Source organism: Lithobates pipiens, unplaced genomic scaffold (genome assembly GCF_037356315.1).
Source record: "Lithobates pipiens isolate NorthernLeopardFrog02 unplaced genomic scaffold, aLitPip1_a1.2 Scaffold_18, whole genome shotgun sequence".
NCBI classification, from domain to species: domain Eukaryota; kingdom Metazoa; phylum Chordata; class Amphibia; order Anura; family Ranidae; genus Lithobates; species Lithobates pipiens.
The window spans coordinates 647,638,467-647,650,498 of record NW_027507758.1 but is presented as its reverse complement, the minus strand read 5'-3'; the positions used below and the strand labels follow the sequence as shown (position 1 = coordinate 647,650,498).

Sequence of the window (12,032 nt, the reverse complement as noted above, 5' to 3'; positions counted from 1 at the left end):
ACAATAACGAGGAATGTCCCTTCTCCCCTTCCATGACAATGAGGAACGTTCCTTCTCCCCTTCCATGACAATAATGAGGAATGTCCCTTCTCCCCTTCCATGACAATAATGAGGAATGTCCCTTCTCCCCTTCCATGACAATAATGAGGAATGTCCCTTCTCCCCTTCCATGACAATAATGAGGAATGTCCCTTCTCCCCTTCCATGGCAATAATGAGGAATGTCCCTTCTCCCCTTCCATGACAATAATGAGGAATGTCCCTTCTCCCCTTCCATGATAATAACGAGGAACGTTCCTTCTCCCCTTCCATGACAATAACGAGGAATGTCCCTTCTCCCCTTCCATGACAATAACGAGGAACGTTCCTTCTCCCCTTCCATGACAATAATGAGGAATGTCCCTTCTCCCCTTCCATGACAATGAGGAACGTTCCTTCTCCCCTTCCATGACAATAATGAGGAATGTCCCTTCTCCCCTTCCATGACAATAATGAGGAATGTCCCTTCTCCCCTTCCATGACAATAACGAGGAATGTCCCTTCTCCCCTTCCATGACAATAACGAGGAACGTTCCTTCTCCCCTTCCATGGCAATAATGAGCAATGTCCCTTCTCCCCTTCCATGACAATAATGAGCAATGTCCCTTCTCCCCTTCCATGACAATAATGAGGAACGTCCCTTTTCCCCTTCCATGACAATAATGAGGAACGTCCCTTTTCCCCTTCCATGACAATAATGAGGAACGTTCCTTCTCCCCTTCCATGACAATAACGAGGAACGTTCCTTCTCCCCTTCCATGACAATAACGAGGAGCGTCCCTTCCATGACTATGAGGAATGTTCTTTCTCCCCTTCTTCCAAGGCAATAATGAGGAACATCTCTTTTCCCCTTCTTCCATAATGAGGAACGTCCCTTTTTCCATAATGAGTAACATCCCTTCTCCCCTTCTTCCATGATAATAATGAGGAGCGTCCCTTCTCCCCTTCCTCCATGACAATAACGAGGAACGTTCCTTCTCCCCTTCCATCACTATGAGGAGCGTCCCTTCTCCCCTTCCATGATGATAATGACGAACATCCCTTTTCCATGATAATGACGAACATCTCCTCTCCCCTTCCATGATAATGACAAACATCTCTTCACCCCTTTTCCATAATAATAATGAGGAATATCCCTTCTCCCCTTTTTCCATAATGTTGAACGTCCCTTCTTTCATAATGAGGAACATCCTTTCTCCCCTTATTCCATCATAATGAGGAACGTCTCTTCTCCCCTTCTTTCATAATGAGGAACATCCCTTCTTCCATAATAATGAGGAATATCCCATCTCCCCTTATTTCATAATAATGAGGAATGTCCCTTCTCCCATAATGAGGAATGTCCCTTCTCCCCTTCCTCCATGACAATGAGGAATGTCCCTTCTCCCCTTCCATAATAATAATGGGGAACATCTCTTCTCCCCTTCTTCCATGATAATAATGAGGAGCGTCCCTTCCTCCATGACAATAACGAGGAACGTTCCTTCTCCCCTTCCTCCATGATGATAACGACGAACATCCCTTCTCCCCTTTTCCATGATAATGACGAACATCTCTTCTCCCCTTCTGTGATGATGAGGAATGTCCCTTCTCCCCTTCCATAATAATAATGGGGAACATCTCTTCTCCCCTTCTTCCATGATAATGAGGAGCGTCCCTTCTCCCCTTCCTCCATGACAATAACGAGGAACGTTCCTTCTCCCCTTCCTCCATGATGATAATGACGAACATCCCTTCTCCCCTTTTCCATGATAATGACGAACATCTCTTCTCCCCTTCTTCCATGATAATGAGGAACGTCCCTTCTTCCATAATAATAATGGGGAACATCCCTTCTTCCATGATAATGAGGAATGTCCCTTCTCCCCTTCTTCCATGATAATGAGGAATGTCCCTTCTCCCCTTCTTCCATTATAATAATGAGGAACGTCCCTTCCATGATAATAATGAGGAACGTCCCTTCTTCCATGATAATAATGAGGAACGTCCCTTCTTCCATAATAATGAGGAACGTCCCTTCTTCCATGATAATAATGAGGAACGTTCCTTCTTCCATAATAATAATGGGGAACATCCCTTCTTCCATGATAATGAGGAATGTCCCTTCTCCCCTTCTTCCATGATAATAATGAGGAACGTCCCTTCCATGATAATAATGAGGAACGTCCCTTCTTCCATGATAATAATGAGGAACGTCCCTTCTTCCATGATAATAATGAGGAACGTCCCTTCTTCCATGATAATAATGAGGAACGTCCCTTCTTCCATGATAATAATGAGGAACGTCCCTTCTTCCATGATAATAATGAGGAACGTCCCTTCTTCCATGATAATAATGAGGAACGTTCCTTCTCCCCTTCTTCCATGATAATAATGAGGAACGTCCCTTCTCCCCTTCTTCCATGATAATAACGAGGAACGTCCCTTCTCCCCTTCTTCCATGATAATAATGAGGAACGTTCCTTCTCCCCTTCTTCCATGATAATAATGAGGAACGTCCCTTCTCCCCTTCTTCCATGATAATAATGAGGAACGTCCCTTCTTCCATGATAATAACGAGGAACGTCCCTTCTCCCCTTCTTCCATGATAATAATGAGGAATGTCCCTTCTTCCATGATAATAATGAGGAACGTTCCTTCTCCCCTTCTTCCATGATAATAATGAGGAATGTCCCTTCTCCCCTTCTTCCATGATAATAATGAGGAATGTCCCTTCTCCCCTTCTTCCATGATAATAATGGGGAACGTTCCTTCTTCCATGATAATAATGAGGAACGTCCCTTCTCCCCTTCTTCCATGATAATAATGAGGAATGTCCCTTCTCCCCTTCTTCCATGATAATAATGAGGAATGTCCCTTCTCCCCTTCTTCCATGATAATAATGAGGAACGTTCCTTCTCCCCTTCTTCCATGATAATAATGAGGAATGTCCCTTCTTCCATGATAATAATGAGGAATGTCCCTTCTCCCCTTCCATGATAATAATGAGGAACGTTCCTTCTCCCCTTCTTCCATGATAATAATGAGGAATGTCCCTTCTTCCCTTCTTCCATGATAATAATGAGGAATGTCCCTTCTCCCCTTCTTCCATGATAATAATGAGGAATGTCCCTTCTCCCCTTCTTCCATGATAATAATGAGGAATGTCCCTTCTCCCCTTCTTCCATGATAATAATGAGGAATGTCCCTTCTTCCATGATAATAATGGGGAACGTCCCTTCTTCCATGATAATAATGAGGAACGTCCCTTCTTCCATGATAATAATGAGGAACGTCCCTTCTCCCCTTCTTCCATGATAATAATGAGGAACGTCCCTTCTCCCCTTCTCCCCTTCTTCCATGATAATGAGGAACGTCCCTTCTCCCCTTCCTCCATGATGATAATGAGGAAAGTCCCTTCTTCCATGATAATAATGAGGAATGTCCCTTCTCCCCTTCTTCCATGATAATAATGAGGAACGTCCCTTCTTCCATGATAATAATGAGGAACGTCCCTTCTTCCATGATAATAATGAGGAATGTCCCTTCTCCCCTTCTTCCATGATAATAATGAGGAATGTCCCTTCTCCCCTTCTTCCATGATAATAATGAGGAACGTCCCTTCTCCCCTTCTCCCCTTCTTCCATGATAATGAGGAACGTCCCTTCTCCCCTTCCTCCATGATGATAATGAGGAAAGTCCCTTCTTCCATGATAATAATGAGGAATGTCCCTTCTCCCCTTCTTCCATGATAATAATGAGGAACGTCCCTTCTTCCATGATAATAATGAGGAACGTCCCTTCTTCCATGATAATAATGAGGAATGTCCCTTCTCCCCTTCTTCCATGATAATAATGAGGAATGTCCCTTCTCCCCTTCTTCCATGATAATAATGAGGAACGTTCCTTCTCCCCTTCTTCCATGATAATAATGAGGAACGTCCCTTCTCCCCTTCTTCCATGATAATAATGAGGAATGTCCCTTCTCCCCTTCTTCCATGATAATAATGAGGAACGTCCCTTCTCCCCTTCTTCCATGATAATAACGAGGAACGTCCCTTCTCCCCTTCTTCCATGATAATAATGAGGAATGTCCCTTCTCCCCTTCTTCCATGATAATAATGAGGAACGTTCCTTCTTCCATGATAATAATGAGGAACGTTCCTTCTTCCATGATAATAATGAGGAACGTTCCTTCTCCCCTTCTTCCATGATAATAATGAGGAATGTCCCTTCTCCCCTTCTTCCATGATAATAATGAGGAACGTTCCTTCTTCCATGATAATAATGAGGAACGTTCCTTCTTCCATGATGATAATAAAGAACATCTCTTCACTTCTTCTCTAGTAATGAGGAAAGTCCTTTCCCTATAATACATAACATTGAGCAGCTTTATAGATGTTTGGAATCTGTATTCCCACAATGAAAATCTAGTAATGGGGGTCCATATTCCTACAATAGAAGGTAAGTCGCACACTCTTCATACATTAAATGATTGTTTTTATCTCCCGGCAGAACATGAGAGCTCAGATTTTCATGATCTTGCTGAAGAAGATGAGGCGGGGAACACAGAAGGTGAAGACTGTCCTAGCGGCCATAATGAGGATCAGGACGAGTTTCCAGAAGAGGCCGATGCTGAGACGGAGGGGGGCACATGCCCCGAGGAACCCACCAGGGGCAGTTTGCTGTCTCTCAAGCAAGATCATGTGAGCAGCCAGAGGCAGCAGACTCTGAGGGATCATACAAGTCTGATCTATGCAGAACAGAGCCACTTCCGCAGAACCGTGGCCCAGAAACTAAATATCCTCAATAACAATGTGAAAGCATTAAATAAAAATGTAAAATCCTTCCAGAATTCATTCAGCGAGGGCATGGCTGTCCTGTCACAAAGCATGCAGCAGCAGAACACCATCCTGGAGAAACTCTCCTCCAACCTGCTCTTGTTGGCCGAGCAGCAGCAGCAACACAACAAGCAGTGCATGAACGGCATGCAGCAAGTCCTACACCATCTGGATGTTCACCAAGTATCGCCTTCCCCCACACCCAGCGACAGTGCCAGTGACAGCTCCCCGCTGCCAGTAGATGCCAGAAGAGGACCGCATTGGAGACGGGTCCGAAGACGCAGCAAATCTCAGATTTCTCCAGAACATACACCCAAAAAGGGGCGTCACTGAGTGGCCCCAAACATGACTGTCAAGGAACCGCTGTAGCAAGGTCTTTGTAGAAGACGAAGTTCCAAAATGCAGGTAGCTGGATTTCCGTTGAGAACTCGGTCCCCGGCTTCCTGAGCCTCCTTGTCACCAGCTGACCATCCTGCTAGGACTGTGCTTCAGAAGATACGGCTCTGCATGATGGAAGGAAGATCTGTGATCTCCCAGTGACTGTTATTACACCGACCTCTCCCTCCACATTGTCTTCATGTCGGCAGAGCGCCGCCGATTTTTATCCATTTTACCAAAGGGTAGATAGTTGTATATAGCATTGTGTAGAATTGTATAGAATAAACTTACTGTAGAACAATCCATGTGCCACAACGAGGTTTATTTATTGGCTATAGGGTCCCCCCTATACATATAACACGGTACAGTGGGTATAAATCTGAGTGTATATAGATATAAATCTTCCTACAGACAGAAGTCGCTGATCACCTCTGTGTGCTGGGACCCCCTACAAGAGGAATGCTGGTCCCTCTATACAGATAACACAGTACAATGGGTATATATCTGAGTGTGTATATAGATAATGCCTCCTACAGACAGAGGGCGCTCATCACTCATCACCTCTGTGTGCTGGGACCCCCTACAAGAGGAATGCTGGTCCCCCCCCCTATACATATAACACAGTACAATAGGTATATATCTGAGTTTATATAGATACAATTCCTCCTACAGACAGAGGGCGCTCATCACTGATCACCTCTGGGCCGGGACCCCCTACAAGAGGAATGCTGGTCCCCCCCTATACATATCACAGTACAATAGGTATATATCTGAGTGTATATATAGATATCATTCCAACTACAGACAGAGGGCGCTCATCACTGATCACCTCTGTGCTGGGACCCCCTACAAGAGGACTGCTGGTCCCTCTATAAAGATAACGCAGTACAATGGGTATATATCTGAGTGTATATAGATAATTCCTCCTACAGACAGAGGGCGCTCATCACCCATCACTGATCACCTCTGTGTGTCTCTAGATGTATAATAACACTTCCTATAACTGACCACATGGGGGAGACAAATCTCCTCTTCATCTCCATATACAGAATGTATCCAATACAGATGAAAGACCATATCTAAGGACATTGCTCTTCACAGTGGAGGGGGCAGTTCTCATCGCAGTGCAGAGGAGGCAGTGCTCCTCAGCCTGTGGGGTAGGGGGGCAGCGCTCATCAGCCTGTGAGGTAGGGGAGCAGCGCTCATCAGCCTGTGGGGTAGGGGAGCAGCGCTCATCAGCCTGTGGGGTAGGGGGGCAGCGCTCATCAGCCTGTGGGGTAGGGGGGCAGCGCTCATCAGCCTGTGGGGTAGGGGAGCAGCGCTCATCAGCCTGTGGGGTAGGGGGGCAGCGCTCATCAGCCTGTGGGGTAGGGGAGCAGCGCTCATCAGCCTGTGGGGTAGGGGAGCAGCGCTCATCAGCCTGTGGGGTAGGGGAGCAGCGCTCATCAGCCTGTGGGGTAGGGGAGCAGCGCTCATCAGCCTGTGGGGTAGGGGGGCAGCGCTCACCACAATCTGTGGGGTAGGGGGGCAGTGCTCATCAGCCTGTGGGGTAGGGGGGCAGCGCTCATCAGCCTGTGGGGTAGGGGAGCAGCGCTCACCACAATCTGTGGGGTAGGGGAGCAGCGCTCATCAGCCGGTGGGGTAGGGGGGCAGCGCTCATCAGCCTGTGGGGTAGGGGAGCAGCGCTCATCAGCCTGTGGGGTAGGGGAGCAGCGCTCATCAGCCTGTGGGGTAGGGGGGCAGCGCTCATCAGCCTGTGGGGTAGGGGGGCAGCGCTCATCAGCCTGTGGGGTAGGGGAGCAGCGCTCATCAGCCTGTGGGGTAGGGGGGCAGCGCTCATCAGCCTGTGGGGTAGGGGAGCAGCGCTCATCAGCCTGTGGGGTAGGGGGGCAGCGCTCATCAGCCTGTGGGGTAGGAGAGCAGCGCTCATCAGCCTGTGGGGTAGGGGGGGCAGCGCTCGCCGCAGCCTGTGGGGTAGGGGGCAGCGCTCGCCGCAGCCTGTGGGGTGGGGGGCAGCGCTCATCAGCCTGTGGGGTAGGAGAGCAGCGCTCATCAGCCTGTGGGGTAGGGGGGCAGCGCTCATCAGCCTGTGGGGTAGGGGGGCAGCGCTCGCCGCAGCCTGTGGGGTAGGGGGGGAGCGCTCGCCGCAGCCTGTGGGGTAGGGGGGCAGCGCTCGCCGCAGCCTGTGGGGTAGGGGGGCAGCGCTCGCCGCAGCCTGTGGGGTAGGGGGGCAGCGCTCGCCGCAGCCTGTGGGGTAGGGGGGCAGCGCTCGCCGCAGCCTGTGGGGTAGGGGGGCAGCGCTCGCCGCAGCCTGTGGGGTAGGAGAGCAGCGCTCGTCAGCCTGTGGGGTAGGAGAGCAGCGCTCGCCGCAGTCTGTGGGGTAGGGGAGCAGCGCTCGCCGCAGTCTGTGGGGTAGGGGAGCAGTGCCCATCACAGTGCAGAGGGGGAAGTGCTCATTAGATGTGCTCTTAGTTTCGTACGAATTTCCAAAAATTCATACATTCGGGAAGATCCAAAATGGGAATTTCTAAGCTTCTGAATTTTATACGAAATTTCTTTGATGAATTTTGGATCCAAATTTCGATACAAGGGAAATGTGACAGGGGATGTGTCAGAGGTTTATTTCTGCTGCTGAGTGGGGGTTGGGAAAATTACATTTTTTAATATGGGACTGGGAGGGACTGGGACTGGTATCGATCGGAGATACAGAATCAGACAAAATAAGAATCTTCATTAATATCGTTTTATTCTCATAATAATTACAATTCATTATAATGAATTTAAAAACCCAGGAACTCAGCACAGGGAGGGTGGAAACCCCTCATAATGGGCACAGCGGGTGTACAGACCCGGGAACTCAGCACAGGGATGGTGAGAACCCCTCATAATGGGCACAGCGGGTGTACAGACCCGGGAACTCAGCACAGGGATGGTGAGAACTCCTCATAATGGGCACAGCGGGTGTACAGACCCGGGAACTCAGCACAGGGAGGGTGGAAACCCCTCATAATGGGCACAGCGGGTGTACAGACCCGGGAACTCAGCACAGGGAGGGTGGAAACCCCTCATAATGGGCACAGCGGGTGTACAGACCCGGGAACTCAGCACAGAGATGGTGGGAACCCCTCATAATGGGCACAGCGGGTGTACAGACCCGGGAACTCAGCACAGGGAGGGTGGAAACCCCTCATAATGGGCACAGCGGGTGTACAGACCCGGGAACTCAGCACAGGGATGGAGGGAACCCCTCATAATGGGCACAGCGGGTGTACAGACCCAGGAACTCAGCACAGGGAGGGTGGAAACCCCTCATAATGGGCACAGCGGGTGTACAGACCCGGGAACTCAGCACAGGGATGGTGGGAACCCCTCATAATGGGCACAGCGGGTGTACAGACCCGGGAACTCAGCACAGGGATGGTGAGAACCCCTCATAATGGGCACAGCGGGTGTACAGACCCGGGAACTCAGCACATTGATGGTGAGAACCCCTCATAATGGGCACAGCGGGTGTACAGACCCGGGAACTCAGCACAGGGATGGTGGAAACCCCTCATAATGGGCACAGCGGGTGTACAGACCCGGGAACTCAGCACATTGATGGTGAGAACCCCTCATAATGGGCACAGCGGGTGTACAGACCCGGGAACTCAGCACAGGGATGGTAAGAACCCCTCATAATGGGCATAGCGGGTATACAGACCTGGGAACTCAGCACAGGGATGGTGGGAACCCCTCATAATGGGCACAGCGGGTGTACAGACCCGGGAACTCAGCACAGGGATGGTGGGAACCCCTCATAATGGGCACAGCGGGTGTACAGACCCGGGAACTCAGCACAGGGATGGTGGGAACCCCTCATAATGGGCACAGCGGGTGTACAGACCCAGGAACTCAGCACAGGGATGGGGGGAGGGGCCCCTCATAATGGGCACAGCGGGTGTACAGACCCGGTAACTCAGCACAGGGATGGTGAGAACCCCTCATAATGGGCACAGCGGGTGTACAGACCCGGTAACTCAGCACAGGGATGGTGGGAATCCCTCATAATGGGCACAGCGGGTGTACAGACCCGGAAACTCAGCACAGGGATGGTGGGAACCCCTCATAATGGGCACAACGGGTGTACAGACCCGGGAACTCAGCACAGGGATGGTGGGAACCCCTCATAATGGGCACAGCGGGTGTACAGACCCGGGAACTCAGCACAGGGATGGTGGGAACCCCTCATAATGGGCAATTTGGGTTTTCAGACTCGGGAACTCAGCACAGGGATGGTGGGAACCCCTCATAATGGGCACAGCGGGTGTACAGACCTGAGAACTCAGCACAGGGATGGTGGGAACCCCTCATAATGGGCACAGCGGGTGTACAGACCCGGGAACTCAGCACAGGGATGGTGGGAACCCCTCATAATGGGCACAGCGGGTGTACAGACCCGGGAACTCAGCACAGGGATGGTGGGAACCCCTCATAATGGGCACAGCGGGTGTACAGACCCGGGAACTCAGCACAGGGATGGTGGGAACCCCTCATAATGGGCACAGCGGGTGTACAGACCTGAGAACTCAGCACAGGGATGGTGGGAACCCCTCATAATGGGCACAGCGGGTGTACAGACCCAGGAACTCAGCACAGGGATGGAGGGAACCCCTCATAATGGGCACAGCGGGTGTACAGACCCGGGAACTCAGCACAGGGATGGTGGGAACCCCTCATAATGGGCACAGCGGGTGTACAGACCCAGGAACTCAGCACAGGGATGGGGGGAGGGGCCCCTCATAATGGGCACAGCGGGTGTACAGACCCGGGAACTCAGCACAGGGATGGTGGGAACCCCTCATAATGGGCACAGCGGGTGTACAGACCCGGGAACTCAGCACAGGGATGGTGGGAACCCCTCATAATGGGCACAGCGGGTGTACAGACCCGGGAACTCAGCACAGGGATGGTGGGAACCCCTCATAATGGGCACAACGGGTGTACAGACCCGGGAACTCAGCACAGGGATGGTGGGAACCCCTCATAATGGGCACAGCGGGTGTACAGACCCGGGAACTCAGCACAGGGATGGTGGGAACCCCTCATAATGGGCACAGCGGGTGTACAGACCCGGGAACTCAGCACAGGGATGGTGAGAACCCCTCATAATGGGCACAGCGGGTGTACAGACCCGGGAACTCAGCACAGGGATGGTGGGAACCCCTCATAATGGGCACAGCGGGTGTACAGACCCGGGAACTCAGCACAGGGATGGTGGGAACCCCTCATAATGGGCACAGCGGGTGTACAGACCCGAGAACTCAGCAAAGGGAGGGTGGGAACCTCTCATAATGGGCACAGCGGGTGTACAGACCCGGGAACTCAGCACAGGGATGGTGGGAACCCCTCATAATGGGCACAGCGGGTGTACAGACCCCGGAACTCAGCACAGGGATGGTGGGAACCCCTCATAATGGGCACAGCGGGTGTACAGACCCGGGAACAAAGCACAGGGATGGTGGGAACCCCTCATAATGGGCACAGCGGGTGTACAGACCCGGGAACTCAGCACAGGGATGGTGAGAACCATTCATAATGGGCACAGCGGGTGTACAGACCCGGGAACTCAGCACATTGATGGTGAGAACCCCTCATAATGGGCACAGCGGGTGTACAGACCCGGGAACTCAGCACAGGGAGGGTGGAAACCCCTCATAATGGGCACAGCGGGTGTACAGACCCGGGAACTCAGCACATTGATGGTGAGAACCCCTCATAATGGGCACAGCGGGTGCACAGACCCGGGAACTCAGCACAGGGATGGTGAGAACCCCTCATAATGGGCACAGCGGGTGTACAGACCCGGGAACTCAGCACAGGGATGGTGGGAACCCCTCATAATGGGCACAGCGGGTGTACAGACCCGGGAACTCAGCACAGGGATGGTGGGAACCCCTCATAATGGGCACAGCGGGTGTACAGACCCGGGAACTCAGCACAGGGATGGTGGGAACCCCTCATAATGGGCACAGCGGGTGTACAGACCTGAGAACTCAGCACAGGGATGGTGGGAACCCCTCATAATGGGCACAGCGGGTGTACAGACCCGGGAACAAAGCACAGGGATGGTGAGAACCCCTCATAATGGGCACAGCGGGTGTACAGACCCGGGAACTCAGCACAGGGATGGTGGGAACCCCTCATAATGGGCACAGCGGGTGTACAGACCCGGGAACTCAGCAAAGGGAGGGTGGGAACCTCTCATAATGGGCACAGCGGGTGTACAGACCCGGGAACTCAGCACAGGGATGGTGGGAACCCCTCATAATGGGCACAGCGGGTGTACAGACCCGGGAACTCAGCACAGGGATGGTGGGAACCCCTCATAATGGGCACAGCGGGTGTACAGACCTGAGAACTCAGCACAGGGATGGTGGGAACCCCTCATAATGGGCACAGCGGGTGTACAGACCCGGGAACAAAGCACAGGGATGGTGAGAACCCCTCATAATGGGCACAGCGGGTGTACAGACCCGGGAACTCAGCACAGGGATGGTGGGAACCCCTCATAATGGACACAGCGGGTGTACAGACCCGGGAACTCGGCACAGGGATGGTGGGAACCCCTCATAATGGGCACAGCGGGTGTACAGACCCGGGAACTCAGCACTGCGATGGTGGGAACCCCTCATAATGGGCACAGCGGGTGTACAGACCCGGGAACTCAGCACAGGGATGGTGGGAACCCCTCATAATGGGCTCAGCGGGTGTACAGACCCGGGAACTCAGCACAGGGATGGTGGGAACCCCTCAT

The 12,032-nt window shown here is 52.0% G+C and overlaps 1 protein-coding gene across 3 annotated transcripts in view; it reads left to right on the top strand.

The window, feature by feature from the left end:
- LOC143989326 (uncharacterized) overlaps positions 1–5,539 on the top strand; it is a 50,160-nt gene extending 44,621 nt beyond the window's left edge. For all 3 annotated transcript variants that reach the window (XM_077489412.1, XM_077489413.1, XM_077489415.1), the window contains exon 6: positions 4,533–5,539. In XM_077489412.1, coding sequence (XP_077345538.1) covers positions 4,533–5,191 — 659 coding nt within the window. In that variant the 3' untranslated portion in view covers positions 5,192–5,539. The remainder of the gene's footprint in view (positions 1–4,532) is intronic.
- Positions 5,540–12,032: the final 6,493 nt, after the last annotated feature.